We start from the raw sequence: 16,784 nt of genomic DNA, 5'->3' as shown, positions 1-16,784 counted from the left end.
CCCTGTGGGCGGTGCACAAGGGCTGGTGGACTGGTCAGCCAAAATTCGGACTCTCCCAGGATTACTAAAGTTAATAACTATACAGTCTCCTTTGATTGACTTAGGGGTCTTGCCAACCCAACCCACTCTCCGAACTAGTAATATCTCACCCGCCCTCTCATAGGGAAACTGTCCATGCCTGGTGAGCCAGTAAAGGCACTAGTTTCTCAATTCCAGCTGTGTTTCTTTCTGTCCAGCATTTGTTTCAGGTACACCCGTTAAAACTGTAACATATGGGAGAGAGGCTGGGGGTAGATCAATGATTGGGAGGGCTAGGGGAACTGGGCCTGCGTGCACGTTGTCTGCTGGGTTAGGCACTTCCCTGTCCGTCATCTGATCAGGATGGAAACTCGCTCTCTGCATGCTAGGACCCCTGGAGCTAGGAACGTCCTTCCTTATTTGAGCCCGATGTGTACCGAGTTCCTCTCCATGCAAGTGAACGTTGCCAACTTGGGCAACTCTAGGAGTCCCCATCTTGGCAGCGCTTGTAGTGACAGGGCATGGTGGAATGGTGGAAGTACCACCTCTGGGTGGTGGAAGTTGCCATACTTTGTCCGTCTGTGTGCTACAATCTTTCTTCTCCACTGGGTTCAGCAAGATATTGGCCAGAGGGTTGCCAGGTACACACAGGGTGGGTATCTGACTGCTAGTTCTGTTCCCGAGGTGGAGCACTAACTCTTCTTTAACAATAGCTCTCATCTCATCTGTGCCTCTAGTTCCACTATCAGGCTCCTCACCCATGAAGGACAGTCGGGGTTTTTGTGAGAGCATGAGGGGGGTCTACCACTCTTCCCAATCTGACTGGTTCGCCCTCACTGGGGCAGGTTTCTGCACTGGGCTTTTTATTTGTTCCTGTCTCAGTGCCTGTTTTTTTCCTCTACCTTTGCAGGTTTTCGGTTTTATTGGGTAGGGATGTATAGGTGATGACAAAATCTCGCTTGGTCCGATAGAGATTTAGATGGGCTAAGAATAGAGCCCGGACTAGATTGTACAGAGATGGGTGGCCCTAGGGATTGGGGAAAGAGATCTGGGGTTAAGGATAGTCGCCTCTGAGTGAGCTCGATTTCAGTCGAGACTACCCCAATAGCTCTCAGAAGCATCCTATCAATTGAGGTTTGGGGGAGTGGGGCCGGTAATAACACCAAAGGTTTTTTTTGGGGGGTACACAACCACGCTTCCCCATATCCAAAGCAAAAGGAGAGGCAGTCGGACAGATAATGCAATTGACGGACTGGATAAACACAGACCCAAGGGTCCGGTTGACGGATAACCAATCAACTGGATTTCAGAGTTGGTCAGGAACCAAACGAAACCTTGGCCCTGGGGGAAAAAACTTCAATGTGCCATTAGGTTTGGCAGAGAAAGGGCATGTAAACACGGGCCATTAAGTGCAAAGTGCTGAGGCTAGCAAGATATGGCCCCAAAGGACAGAAGTGTGACATGCTTAATGTGTTTGGCAGCTGTTATGGGCATGTAAACCGGTTACTGTCAATAAAGTGCGTCGTATAATGTCCCGGTATAAGGTATAAAACAAGTCCAATAGGGTCCAGTCAGCCCATGCCGGTTATTAATATTTTACCTAATCAACTTGGCTGTAAAACATACCAGTTCCAAATATCTTCACGAGGGGGAGTGTCAGCTGCAAGAGCAGGGGCGGTTAAAAAAAGAGTCTCACAATACCTTTCTGCCGTCTCTTGCGGAGGATGAGGACCTGTGCCCTTAGAGGTAAGGGGGGTGGCCCTGCCTTGCCTCTTCCTGGCAATGACTGGCAAGGATGGGCCAACCCTTGGCCCGGGCGCGACCCGCGCTGCGGGGAGCTGGCGGTAATTAAATCGCTCCACCAGGCTAGCTCCACCGCGTCAGCTCTGGCGATGAGGCAAGGGACTCTGGGAAATGGAATCCAGGTTCAGGAGAGCCGAGCAAGCCGTTCCCCTCACAGCAGGTAGGTGCGGGCGTCTGCAGCATTGGCCGTTGCCCTCACGGAGGTCATGTGATAGCGTTTCCCCCCTTGCTGCTGCTGTCCCAGAGAGAGTCTGCCAGTTTGCACGTTGATTTCTCAAGTGGTTTACCGCACACTCAGTTTCTGCTATTACCTGTGCTCTGTCTTCCATGTTGCTATTCTTAAAAGACTATTTTCCATGAACGTTTTCATTATCCACCTTAAAGACACTGTGAACTGCAATAATGGCTTTCCACGAGTCTGGAATGCGTTTTAAGGAGAGAGCGGTGTTGGAGTCTATTTTGTTTAAGAGTTTTTCACTTTCCAGACCTGCTCTGCATTCTATGTCTGCACTTTGGTGTCTTCCTTGTGTGCTCAAATCCCTTCAAGTCATCCCTTTGAATCAAGCACTTTCTCTTGCTATAACATTTGTTCCATTTAAGGAAGCCTTCTGGTGGCGATTACTTCAGCTTGTGGAGTTATTTAATTATAAACCCTCTTGTGCCATCCGCTCTTCTTGAGGTTTTTTCAGTACAGAGTGATATTAAAATATGTTCCTTCTTCCTTCCCAAGATTAATTCTTCTGTTCATACTTCTCAGGAGATAGTTTTATAGGCTTTCTTTCCTTTTCATTTCTCCGAGGGGGAATTGTTGCAATCCCATAATGTCAAGAGTGTTATTGATTTACTCAACTGCGGAGTACCCCAAGTATCGTTGCTCAGCCCCATGCTCTTCAACATCTACACAGCCCCACTCGCTGCCATCGTATCACAACATGGACTCAGCATAGTATCCTATGCCACCGTCAGTGAAGTAGTGTGGCTCACTGGTTAGAGGCGGCAGACCCGAGAGCAGAGGACGGCCCGGGACCAGGGTTCGATTCCCGGCGCGGCAGGTTTCTGGACCAGGGTCAGCGGACTCGATAATTCTCTCGCCTCCTTGCCCACTCTGATCAGCGATCACACTCGGCAACTCTGGGCATTAGCTTGCCTCATCTTCACTAACGGCCCCACCAGACCGCCGGGGATGCCTGGTCTCACCCTGGAGATACCCATTAAGGGACCATCTCTCAGGGAAGCCAGGAAGGGTTTCGCAGCGGTCGAAGCGCCTTGGGACCCTACGGGTAAGTAGTGCGCTATATAAATGCCAATACATACATACGTCAGCCAGCTCATCCTCTCCCTCACCAAGGACCCCATCACCACCAAACTTAACTTCCAAGAAGGAATGAAGGACGTCACACCCTGGATGAGCAGCAGCTGCCTGAAACTCAACTTGGAGAAGACAGAGTTCCTCGTTCTCTGATCCTCCTCCTCCTCATGGGACAACACCTGTTGGCCAACTGCCCTCGGCAGCCTTCCCACCCCCACTGCCCACAGCCCACGCCCCTAAACCTCGGCATAGTACTTGACTCCTCCCTCTCCATGACCTGACAGATCAATTCCATCGCCTCCAGCTGCTTCAACACCCTACGCATCTTCCAAAAGACCTTCAAATGGATCCCCCCCCTGTTATGGCCGGATTTTCCGCTTAGATGAGATCAGCCCCCAGGGGCCTCTTATAACCCAGCCAAAACGTACTCACCTTCCCTCCTTAGAATATACTCACAATGGGTAGATATACAGAAATATATACAAATCACACCTAAGGATGGGGAATAACAATACACATGCATAGATTTTCTACAATATCTTATTCACATCGGTTGGTCTCGCGGCCGCCCCGACCCAGACCGGTCTACCCTAGGGCAGATATTGCGCACAATCCGGTGCGACTACACATGGGCCTGCAGAACCCAATGCTCCCGTTTCCAAACGACCAACAATCCTGTCGATCTCCACGCTAGTTCGACCCCCTAGCGCTCTCACTTATTCAAGCCACAATCCTGTGGGTATCGGCACTGGTAGTCCTCCCCAGTGTTCTCACTAACGCCGTATATCAACGACGACCACATTCCTATGAACAGTTATCGGGACAAAGTCTCAGTTACCTACCCGGGGTAAAACTATAATAATAACTTTGAGTACTGTTTCCAAATTATGCAGTGTACCTCCTATTCTTGGCATCAAAGGTCCACTCACTTCCTCTTTGTTCGATCACCATTTACCTGATCGGGATTTCACATCCGCTCACATAAACAATTCCTGACTAGAAGATGCATTTACCGAGATTGAACAAGAACACGAGGCATACGATAATTCTATAAGAATTAGGATATTTATTGACAATAAACACAAATCACATTACTATGCAACATAACTTCTGCAAAGAAAAGGTAAAGATTAAAGTGGGAAAAGGACGGAGGTCACCTGGTTAATATGAAGTCTGGACTCGGCAGTCATCTAGGTTCCCTTCTCGTCTCTATGTCCTGGCTCGCCTTGCAGTCACACCCCAGCCGTCACAAGTACACGTCTGCACCGCTAGGCTCAACCTCGTCTGCTTCCCTCCAGGGCACCGGAACCTTGCTGGTTATTAGCTACCGTCTCTCTCTCTCTCTGTAGCAGTGCGCTCCGCGCTAATTCTCCTTCAGTCTTTCTCAGAGAGTTTCGATCTTAAATCTTTCTCGGACTTCAAAGATGGCGACTGTCCGCCATAAGATGATTAATGGCAGAGATGCTAACGGCTAGATGCCGCCTACGAACTAACTGACAAAACTGACTAACACCTTCGCTAATATCAAAGCCCGTTCCTTCATGGAAATTCACGGCCAGTAACCTGCCGCCCACCAAATTCTTGTACCTCCCCGTACCAAGGACACTTTCCCAGCCGGCCGGCCTGAAGTTGTGTCTTCGGAGTGGAGAAAAATACATTCCTTCGATAAGGGTCAGCCTGAACCGGTTCTCTCCAAGCGAACAACAGCTTAAAACTAAAACACTACATTTGACCTAGAAAGCCTTCTCGGCTACCGGGCAGAAAGCAAAATGGAGTCTGTCTCGTTTAAGGCCTACGGAGCCCACAATATACATAGCTCCATAGAAAATAGCCCAGCATGTTCGCAAATGAGCAAATCATAACTAATACTTATATATCTATCCCCTAACTTAAATTCATAAGCCTTACTTTAAGGAAAATGGCACGAAAATGCCCTAATATATGTAAGACAGGGTCCCTGTCTATAGTCCTAATCCCTATGCTATGGGGGTGATAGGCTTGAGTCACTCTCCATCATTCTCCTTCTCCAAAGAGCCAGCAAAAAGGCAGCCATTACACCCCCCCAATCAAGGAAGATCGTTACCCACAAACTCATAACCAGCAGACTGGACTAGGGAAACGCCATCTATGCCGGGATCAACAAATCTCTACTCCAAAAACTCCAGACAATACAGAACACCACAGCCAGACTCATCCTCGGTATGCCACGACACGAACACATCACCAACACCTGCGGAACCTCCACTGGCTCTCCGCTGAGTAGAGAGTAACGTTCAAGATACTCACTCATGCCTACAAAGACCTCCACAACACCGGACCCCAATATCTCAACAACATGATCTCCTTCCACGTTACCAAGAGAAACCTCCAATCCGTCGACCTCGTCCTGGCCGAAACCTAGCGCATCTGCAAAGCACGAATGGGCGGAAGAACATTCTCCTACATCGCGGCCAAGACCCGGAACAAGCTCGCGGCCAAGACCCGGAACAAGCTCCCCATCAACATCAGACGCGCCCCCACCTGGCACATCTTCAGGAAGACCCTCAAGACCTGGTTCTACGACTGACCGGATCTCCCCCCCCCCCCCCCCCCCCCCACTTCCCCCAGCGCCTTGAGACCCTCACAGGTGAGTAGTGTGCTTAATAAACCCCTGATTAATTGATTGATCTTGACTGATCGCACCGCTGTCTAGGTAATCAAACCCTTCATTTGTGACGTTTGGTTTATCTAAGAGTAAGCAGGTGGATTAATTATCCTAACTTGTTCAGGACAGAATACTTCTTTTCCTGAAAGGATTCAAGGACTATCAACATAGGTGTCTCGGCTTCCTGGGCATACACTCATGGGATTTCTTTGAAAGAAGTATGCAGTTCAGGGACTGGGCTTCTCACCATGCTTTCTTTAAGCTTTATCTTTTACAGAGATTTTTGAATGATGAACAAATTTTGTTTCTGGGTTCTTAGTTCTATAAGGCCATGAGCTTGTTTCTTATGATAATTATGTTTTGATTTGAATTATATTGTTTAAATTCACCATGTACAAATACAAATATTGGTTTTGCATTAGGTGACTGCTATTTACTTATTTATACTGTCAAAGGCCTACAAATAACAACGAGGGGCATAGAAGTAATAACCTGATTGCATACCGATAAGCTTTATTACTCTTAGTCCTATTCATCAGTCTTGGTGTCCCGCTCCCCCTTTCTCACTTGTAAGGCCTGCAACAGGGCTTAATAATGACAGGAGGATGTTGGGAATGCATTTCTATTGTGGTCCTTAGCCTGGGTGTGCTAACATTTTCAGCACTCCTGGGGCCGCACTATGGAAAGTGCCCGGAGCGCACAGAGGGTCTGTGTGCCCACTTTGGGCACCCCCGGGACACTTTGGTATTACTGTAAGGGACGCAGACGCTTGTGCGGCCCTTTCTGTAATACAGATATCAATTGTGCATGTATAGCCCCAGTGCTATCACCAGAAGGGGTTCCCTCATTTGCATGGGGGCATGGCCCATGCAAATTGGAGAATCCCTTTGCCTCTGCACCCACCCCGAATTATAGACACCGGTTGAGAGGCAAAAAAGCTGTCAAGGGGCTGTGATGAATGGGACAGGGGTGGGAGAAACATAAACGATAAGGACCACCACTCAGGTATGTTTTTGAAAGGGGGTGCACTTTTATTCAGTAGCTTAAATAGTCCAGCACTTAAAGCATAGCAAACAGAGAACCGTCCTGAGATAGCAGAGCTGGTGGTATGGTAGCTCGCGACTTGTCTTTCTTCCAGGGTCCTGGCCCCTACCCATTCCCTCCCCGAGCAAAGACGAGTCCCCTTAATCGGGCCCGTACCTTGTGGAGCCACACTTCTCCTGAAGCGTAGCGGGGCGGCTTGTGGTCTCGTTGGCCTCCTGGCTTTCTCTGCTCCTGGGGCTGCGCGAATCCCGAATCCTCCGTCTCCTCTGTGCTGAACGCCTCCGTTGCCACACTGGACGACTCCTTCTCCAGACCTGCTCTGGCAGTCAATGGCGTGCAATCCTCTTCCGGGCACCGCGATATCAGCTCCTCCTTTGCTCCTGATAGGAGGACGGCTGATGACCTCACCGGCGGAGTTCCCACCTCCAGGAAGGTCCAAGCAGCATTAAAGGGACCGTGGCCGTCCTGTACTCGGGCGGAAAGGAACATGCGTTAAAGTCCTCACCCGGCCTCCAGGGCAGCATGACTGTGTGGCTGCCCTTTGGCAGAACATTCAGTGTAATAGGCTGCACTTTCCCTGCTTGTTCCCCGAGCACCTGTGTTAAGGTGCGCTGTTGCGTAAACAAGGAAAGTGCACCCTATGTGTGATAGGGCCCCTAGCTTTGCCTGTCTCGGAGTTGATGTTCACCTCACAGGTAATGACTGGAACTAGTAAGACTAAGAGTAATGAAGATTATCTGTAAGCAGTCGGGTCCTTTTGGACGTTTTAGGAATAAATACCCCAATGTATAATATTTTGATTAAGAGCTTGACATACTGCACATGCCCCATATTAATGCACCGTGTCCATCTATGTAGCAATTGCTGATCTGTCTACCTTTGAAAGGGATATTTAAACATGACTAAATCAGATGAATACTTCCCTTATTATTTCTCAGTTAATAATCACATTTAGGAAAGCGGGGCCAAAATCACTTATAAATTTGTGACGTTTAGTTTATTATATCACATTGGAAACATTCAAATCATGGCGATCCGATCCCCCGTAACGGCATGTGCATCAAAGAGCGTTATAGCTCTCCTTATATGATCTGTTGTTCCTCTTCCCGGTATGAACCCATGCTGCCACGGGGAGACCAGACCGCCAATGACCCCTCCCAGCCGGTTCGCCAGAACCTTCGCATATATTTTTGTGTCTGTATTTATGAGGGATATTGGGCGATATGACCCGGGGTCCTCCTTGGGCTTACCCTTCTTATGAAAGACAGATATATTTGTCTCCTTCCAGGAATCTGGCACTACCCCAGTCCAGACTATTCCACTAAATAGATCTAATAATATCGGAGCTAAAATTGTCTGGAGGCACTTATATATCTCAAGTGATATATTATCCGAACCAGTGGCTTTACCTACAGCTAGATCTTCCATCGCCTGTGTTATTTCAGTCAATTCCAATTTTTTTTATCCTACTCCGCTTTCTCCTGATCCGAGAGATTATGGCCCAAATCTTCATCAGCCAAACCAGGGGGATCTGCCCTATCATTTTCCTGGTATAATGTTTGGTAGAAATCTTTAAACGCCCTCCTGATGTCTTCTGCTTCCGTAAATTCCTGATTAGCGATCTTAATTTTGTCTATCGTATTTCTGCTGAATCCTTGCCTAATTCTTAATGCTAAAAGTTTTCCAGCCTACTTCCCTGTCTCATACATTCTACCCCTTTGGCTTTGATATTCATCAGCGCTTTTCTGGACTGCTCTTTTATGTACTTCCGCCTTGAGAGTCAAAATCTTGGCTAAGGAGATTAGGAGAATAGGGCACATTTGGAAGGGAACAGCCCCGATGACCTTTTTAGAAGTTCAGCGGAAATTTGGAATAACACTGAATCGGGGTTTTAAATATTTACAGGTCTCACAGACCTTAACTAATATCAGACCCCGGATTATACCAGGAGGAAAAAAGGATATTGTAGAATATATTTTTGGCAAGAGGTATGAAGATCGGTACAATATATTCAGCCCTGATTCCCAAGCTACAGGATGATATGGAAAAAGTGGAGACCTATTGGGCTTTGAAATTAGATGACCCCGACGTTGATTTGGATAGAGCTTTACTGTTGGCAGGTAATCTATTCTGCTCCTCTAATCTGAGGGCCCAACACTATATGACATTATACAATTTATATTACACTCCAACCAAGCTATTTGACTTGGGGGGAAAAAAGATGATGACAAGTGTCCAAGATGCTCCCAGGGACCCGCAGACCTGATACACATGTTTTATCAATGTAGTGCTCTTAGGAATATAGGTATAGAGATTGAAAGATTCTGGGAGGGGCTGCTAGGGCCTAGAGTTACCCTATCCCCACCCCTTGTGATTCTGGGCATTGATACTAGCTTGGGACTGAAACCAGAGGAGGAAGCTTTTATATTTATTTGTGTGGCTGTTTTCAAAATAATATTGGCTGCGGGCTGGAAAGACTCCATGGCGCCCTCGTTTCAGATGTGGCTGTCAAGATTACTTGGGATTCACAATATGGAGGCAGCTTTATATTCCCTAAGGGGTAAGAAGATGCAGAAGCGAGGTTTGAACATTTGGGCCCCTCTTAAAAACTGGAGGGAAGCAAGATTTTAAAAATTCCTATTTATATGGTTATGTAACGGGACATTGATAATGAAATTCCTGTAAATTTCTGTAGGTATTTTACTGTGTATTCCTGTGTTTTAACGTTCTAATGTATTTCTGAGGAATTTATTTTGGTTTATGCTCAAATGCATTGTACTGTAATTATATGGATTTTTTAACGCTATTTACTGTAATGATTGAACTTTTATATGCACCAGATACACTAATAAAAAAAAGGAAATATTCAAATCAATTTCATTATACAAATATATCCATCATAATCTACAAAATGTACGTTTGACTACAATTTATACAAATGATTTCAGTCTTGCAATTAGATCACATATCACATCTAACATGTCATTCTTTTCTTGAGACGCCTACCTACCCGCACCTATCTTACATAGTCACTCACACTTTACTCATTCATCATAGAGATTTGAGCATGCCATAGCAATAACATGCATTCAATGTATTTATTGTGCTATTAACATTAATTCTATGTTCTCCGATGCTTTGATAGCCTCTTCCTTTCCTCGTATCTTAACGCCATTGATTCATCTATAAAAAAACATTTTACTTTTGTGGTTGCAATTTTGAAGTCTGGTTTAGCATTTCTATCCTTAGAAACAGTGCTGGCCTAAATGAAGAATGATTCGGGGGCCGTTACCTATTGCTGACGTCACAAACATGCGACCGGAGCTTTGTGTTTATTTTTCAGAAACGTCCCCAGGGGTGACTGCAGTAAACTTCGTCGACAAGCCTGCTGCCGAACGCCACAAGCTCATCTCGTGGGAGCAGGTGGGTTTTGTCCATTGTAAGTTCTGGTTGCAGCACTTTATTTTCAAACTAGCAGTCCGTCCCGACGTTGTCCGGGTATGAATTGCTGCTGGCCAGTAGTCTATTGTTTTGTAGGATTTCGTTTTGATAGCATTTCTTATCTGTGACAGGCCTGTGAAATGCTCCGATTCACAGTGAACCCGAGTTTCCCTACTTCATTTTTCCTTGCAATATTATATAGCTCGAACTCGACAACATGGCATGAGCACAATTTACATTACAGAAGAACACATAAATTTGTGGTAGTCACGGGGAGACAAAGCGATTTGCCTGGAATCACAGGATGTTGAGCTAATGCCGAGATTCGAACTTAGCTCCCCAGCTCTAAAGTTCGCAATTCTAGAACTTGTGGCGGGAGGTGTTGTTAAAAGTGTATGTCGGTGCTGGCCATCAATGAGAGAGACCTGTGCATTTTTCAAATGGGTGGTGAAAAAATATAAGTATGTTGCTGGAGATGTGGGCCGCCGTGCCACCAATGTACTTACCGGGGAGGGTAAACACCCATTATTCCGCAACTTTCTTTCCGCATACCATCACTCCGCATACTTTCATTACAAAAGTACCATGACTCCGCAATGCCATTATAACGCATGGCATTACATTTTATATGCTTTTACCACGCTTACATTTACAACTAAATTCATTGTAAATGCATGAATGGTAAAAGCATGTTTTTTTTAATGTTTGGATAAGGTAAGTATGGGTATAGGGGTATATGTTTTGAGGTACTGAGGTATATATTTTGGGGTGTTTGGGTATTTTAAGGGTTCAGATATAGTTTTGGGTTATGGGGTACAAGGGTAGTTTTAGTGTTTAGGGATAGGTATGGGTTTTGGGGTACAGGGGTATTTTTAGGGTTCGGGGCTAGGTTGGGGTTTTGGGGTATAGGGGCATTTTTAGGGTTCAGGGGTAGGTTTGGGTTTTGGGGTACAGGGGTATTTTAAGGGTTCAGGGCTAGGTTTGGGTTTTGGGGTACAGGGGTATTTTCAGGGTTCAGGGCTAGGTTTGGCTTTTGGGGTACAGGGGTATTTTAGGGTTCAGGGTTCAGGGGTAGGTTTGGGTTTTGGGGTACAGGGTTATTTTTAGGGTTCAGGGGTAGGTTTGGGTTTTGGGGTACAGGGGTATTTTTAGGGTTCAGGGTAGGTTTGGGTTTTGGGGTACTGGGGTATTTTAAGGGTTCAGGGCTAGGTTTGGGTTTTGGGGCACAGGGGTATTTTAGGGTCCAAGGGTAGGTTTGGGTTTTGGGGTACAGTGGTATTTTTAGGGTTCAGGGATATGGGTTTGGGGTACAGGGGTATTTTTAGGGTTATGGGGTAGGTTTGAGTTTTGAGGTACAGGGGTATTTATAAGGTAAGTATGGGTTTAGGGGTATATGTTTTGGGGTACTGAGGTATATATTTTGGGGTGTTTGGGTATTTTAAGGGTTCAGATATAGTTTTGGGTTATGGGGTACAAGGGTAGTTTTAGTGTTTAGGGATAGGTATGGGTTTTGGGGTACAGGAGTATTTTTAGGGTTCGGGGCTAGGTTTGGGTTTTGGTGTATAGGGGCATTTTTTAGGGTTCAGGGGTAGGTTTGGGTTTTTGGGGTACAGGGGTATTTTAAGGGTTCAGGGCTAGGTTTCGGTTTTGGGGTACGGGGGTATTTTTAGGGTTCAGGGTTAGGTTTGGCTTTTGGGGTAGAGGGGTATTTTAGGTTCAGGGGGGGTTTGAGTTTTGAGGTACAGGGGTATTTATAGGGTTCAGGGCTAGGTTTAGGTTTTGGGGTACCGGGGTATTTTAGGGTTTAGGGATAGGTTTGGGGTACAGGGTATATTTATAGGGTTAAGATGGGTTAGTGTTTAAGGGTGTTGGGGTATTTTAAGGAGTACGGGTGGGTTATGATTATGGGGTGCAGGGGTATTTAAAGGGAGCAGGGTGGGATTAGCACACGATATGAGACATGGCATGAAGGGCGGAACGTACCACACGCCCCCAGTGTTTGTTACGCCCCCAGCACACGCCCACAGCACAACGCAGACACGCCCACAAGGGACTACTTTGCTGGCACGGTTCTTTTACCTTTTAAATGTATATGGTGGGCGTCTGCATAGCCTATGTCCTTCTGCTGCAACTGCCCTTTCCAACGCTGTATTGGGTGTTGTGTTTGGTGCTGTGGTTCCTGAGATTACCCGCCTCAAAGGTTTGGGCTCTCTCTTTATTATATTAGTATGGATATGGATATGGATATGTGTGTGCATATATATATATATACATATATATTTTTTTGGGTGGGGGGTTGCCTCATGAGCCCTGAGGCGTGGGAATGGTACCCCTACCCTTCCCCAATAGGTTTAACCTTTTGCAGGCAAAGGGACTGAGTCCCTTTGCCTGCAAAAGGTTAAACCTATTGGGGAAGGGTAGGGGTACCTACCCTTCTCCTATAGGTACTCTGTACCAGAGTACCTACTTGTTTAAGTGCCGGTACTCTCCAATTAAAAGTATTACGTCGCTCTTGAGAAGGGCCGGTACTCTCCCTCTCAAAATAAAAAAGTGCCGATACTCCGTACCGGAAAGTACCGGCCCATTTAAAGCACTGGTATGAGGGACATATGCGAGGTGTGTGATGCTTTTAGCAAGGGCACCCGGCGAATGGATACATGATGCACTAAGTGCAAACTGGATACGTTTGACTCTATTGTACTTATTGTCACTAGATGGCATATTACACAGTAAATGGTAATTGCTGTATTTGTACTTATGATCACTAGATGACAGTATTACACAGTAAATGGTAATTGCTGTGTTTGTACTTATGGTCACTAGATGGCAGTATTACACAGTAAATTGTAATTGCTGTGTTTTCATACTAAAGCCACAGCACAGATCAAAATATGTGATTCGTTTGGCTGCCACATCATCCACAAAGATGTAGCAGCCAATTTAGGACTTGGGGACTCAGCCCCTTTGCCTCCAAAAGGTTATACCTATTGGGGAAGGGTAGGGGTACCATTCCCACGCCTCAGGGTTCATGAGGAAACCCCCCCACCCAAAAAATATATATGTATATATATATATGCACACACATATATTTATATATTTATAATAGTTATATATTTTATTTAGTCAATCAATCGATCAACAACTTTATTTCACAATTTAATAAATGCATAAAAAGTACATAAAATCATAAATAAAATACAGCCCGTAAAAACATAATTTCAACAATGTGAAATTCACAGAGGTAACAATAAAAGTAAGGTGGGAGGTCAATAGAACCATTAAAATGATCAGAGTATTTCATCCCCAAAGAAATGGTAATACAAATTTTAAAAGTGTGCCCCCTGTGCTGTCTAATTTTTAAGATGGCAAGAAAGAAGTTTGCGATCATGAAGCATACGTATGGAGTTTCCAATGATCGGAAAGTCTCAAGGGCCTGATTATGCGATCGTAAGCAGGGGATGATGATTTCCTTCCTCTCATTCTTATAGACTGTGCAAAAGAATAAAAGGTGTGTAATGGATTGAGTGGAGGAGCCGTCACAAGGACTGAAGACAGCTGGTTTACTGAGTAAACTTGGGCTGGGTACCCAGCCATTAGCGGGATGTAATTCAATCTGAATCTGACCAATACAATGCGATGTCTGCTCTTTGTAACAAATGAAAGATACGATAAGTGCCCAATACTCACAAAAGGTGATGCTTTGTATCATAGCTATGCTTTTGGTTTGATGTTTGTTGCCAACTGTCTTGGGTGCATTTGGCAATAAAAAGTTTTTTAGTCTGACTTTAGAGAAAGATATGCACTCGGACAGTGAGTTAAACAAAAACTCTAAATCTAGTTCACTTAAGTACTTTTTCATATAGGCTTGCCAGGTGATTGAAGAAGCTCGGTCCACGGATAAAATATCCTTTAATACCATTTGGATTAAAGGGACCGATTCCCTTGTCCATATTGAAAGCCAGGCTAGAAGCTGGGCCATTTTCACCGTGTCCTATATGAACGGAAAGCCTATTTCTTTGTGAACTAGAATGTTTGGACAAGGTCTAGGAATAGACCGGAATCTGTTTAGAAATGTGTCCTGTATTACTTGTAGCTGATCAATATGTGCTGTTCCCCAGATTGCTACAACATATGATGCTATCGATCTTGTTTTTGCAGAGTAGATTTCTTCCATTTCTTCGACTGGTTTATTCCGTATTTCTGTTGCAAACTTTCAAATGCTGGATATGCTTTTGTTCATCAGATGTGCTCTGTCCCTAACCATGGTGGCCCAGTTTAATTTTTCGTCATAGAAAATGCCCAAATACATAAAACTATCCACTCTGTCAAACTTTCTGTCATTTATGTGGAACCCATTTGTTTCTTAGGTCTTGCCTGAGCCAGCGCATGCACTGCACTGGCAAGACATTTAGTAAGCGGCTTTTCGAAGTGCTACCAAAGCGGCCACCAGCTTGGGGTCACGCGTACAAGCGTGCGCGCCACGCTTCGCCTCTCCAATAACTGCTGCGCGCGCATCCCTCTCATGTTTTAGTGCGTCGTCGCGATGACTTTCGCTTTCATCGCGATGACTTTCGCTTTCACGGCCGCGCGATAGTGTCAAAGAATGCTGTGTAGCTGTACTAGAAAAGCTAGTGCGACAATAGAAGATCATCATTGCTAATGAGCGCTGAATCTCACTCACCCAGCTTGCGATTTTTTTCGCCCCCACAAGTCTCATATTGGAGAAAATCTCGCACATTTAGAGAAAACTGAACCGTTTACACGGAGAGTCGGGCAAGGTTAACCCCTTTGTTGGGATCACTTTGTCACTATTAGCATATCTTTCCTGGACCTGCATGACGCTTTAATGCGAGGTATATTCGACCCCCACCCACAACCCCCTTTCTACCCTTCTGTTCTTTCTTTCTCTCTCGCTCTGTCGCCCTCTCCTCCCTCCCTCCCCCCCCCCCTCTCCCTACCCCACACTTCGGGTGTAGAGGGGCTCCGGTGGCAAGCAGGCTCTTCCAGCAGAGTAACAACCGCACGTGTAATTTATTGGTTCTGTGCACCATATGCCAATTATGAGCGAAGACGCAATGTTTGCATCTCAGGTTTTATTAGGAGTTGGAGAATGCCACATGTGAAACTAAAGCTGAAACCAGCTGCACTTCGGTGCCAAAAGCTGGGACCGATAGAAGCACTTCATTCTGTCCAAATGCCCCAGTCTGGGCCTCAGTCACTGGGCGAGTTTCTGTTATCCACTGTTATTCAACTAAGTCATTCACGCAGGCGCATACAAATGGCCAGGGAAGCTTTCTGTACACTTTGAAGAATTGCACTTCCGGTCCCGTAAACAGTCATTCCATTTCCTAAATGTCATGAATGAATATCAGGTGCTGCATAACATTTGGGTCAGTTTTTACAGATCTGCACCTCAATGTCACAATTCTAAAAGGAAGAAAATAATTAATTCACAGATAAACATTGTTTCACACACATCCTTTTACACACGCACAAATACAGACTGCACTTACCTTATTTTTATCCATTACTTTTTTTTAAGGGTCAGCGATCTTCTTATGCAATCTATCATAATCATTGATGAGTGTCAGAGGACAATTTTAATTCAGGGTGCAAATATCGAGCTGCTCCATTAGTTGTTGCAGCCAAATGCTTTCCAGTAGCAGTGAAGTCACCGCCTCAGACAAATATGAACAAACACTGTTTCTCCAAGCATTTGTTTTCTTTCCGTCCATGTAATTTTCATATTCCGAAAGTTGGATTTGCATGACAAATTCTATTGCAAATTTTCTTGAGATAGTGTGTTAACAGTCGAATGCTGGGACACCTGTAAAAGCGAAAAACAAATGTATCTCTTCTTCTGGATTAGAACTAAAAATTAACAAGCATTGGCCTAGCCAATAGTCTTGCCTTTGGGACCTTATAAGTGTTTAGCCATTCAACAGTTGATGTTGTTGCAGAAAGGATATTGTGCTGCATAACTAAATACTTATAAGGTCCCAATAGCGAGACCTGTGCCATTGTTTGTTCTTCTTGTCCCAACCTACAGCCATCACATAGGACTTAGGGGGGCGTGGCCACAGAGCTGATAGGGGAAGACGTGTGAGACTGGAGCTCCGCGCCACCCCGGTATTTATCCTGTATGGGGACATAGCATCTATCCCCTGAGCACCCACGACGGTGATGAAAGGGGTCGGGAACACTCGCTGGAGCCGACGGAGAGACTGGGAGCCCCGCCGACAGGAGAACTGGCGAAGCAGCGCAGTCACTCGAGGAGCTGCTAAGATGGCGCTGATGGCGGGGTTGCGTCCCTAAGAGTGACGCTGGGGGACGGTCTCCGGAACTGGCAAAGGAGTAGAGGGTGACAGATACGACCTGCCTGCGCCACCTCTGACACCCCTGCTGTTTCGATATACCGCGGCCCTGACGTGTCGGGGCTCCTGCCTGCGGACCTGGTAGGGTGAGGTCTGCTGCAGTGGAGACCTGCCACATCTGGGAGGAACGTGAAGGCACAGGAGGCGGCCA

The 16,784-nt window shown here is 45.9% G+C and overlaps 1 protein-coding gene across 1 annotated transcript in view; it reads left to right on the top strand.

Moving 5' to 3' along the window:
• The window catches only part of TPGS2 (tubulin polyglutamylase complex subunit 2), a 119,617-nt gene that overhangs the window by 29,039 nt on the left and 73,794 nt on the right, over window positions 1-16,784 (top strand). Inside the window, exon 2 of the mRNA XM_086960311.1 lies at window positions 10,162-10,241. Within this exon, the coding sequence (XP_086816437.1) occupies window positions 10,162-10,241 (80 nt within the window). The remainder of the gene's footprint in view (window positions 1-10,161; window positions 10,242-16,784) is intronic.

This window comes from Lissotriton vulgaris, chromosome 3_1, assembly GCF_964263255.1.
Source record: "Lissotriton vulgaris chromosome 3_1, aLisVul1.2, whole genome shotgun sequence".
Lineage (NCBI taxonomy): Eukaryota > Metazoa > Chordata > Amphibia > Caudata > Salamandridae > Lissotriton > Lissotriton vulgaris.
Note: the sequence above shows the minus strand (reverse complement) of the source record. Positions and strands in the feature narration are given on the sequence as shown.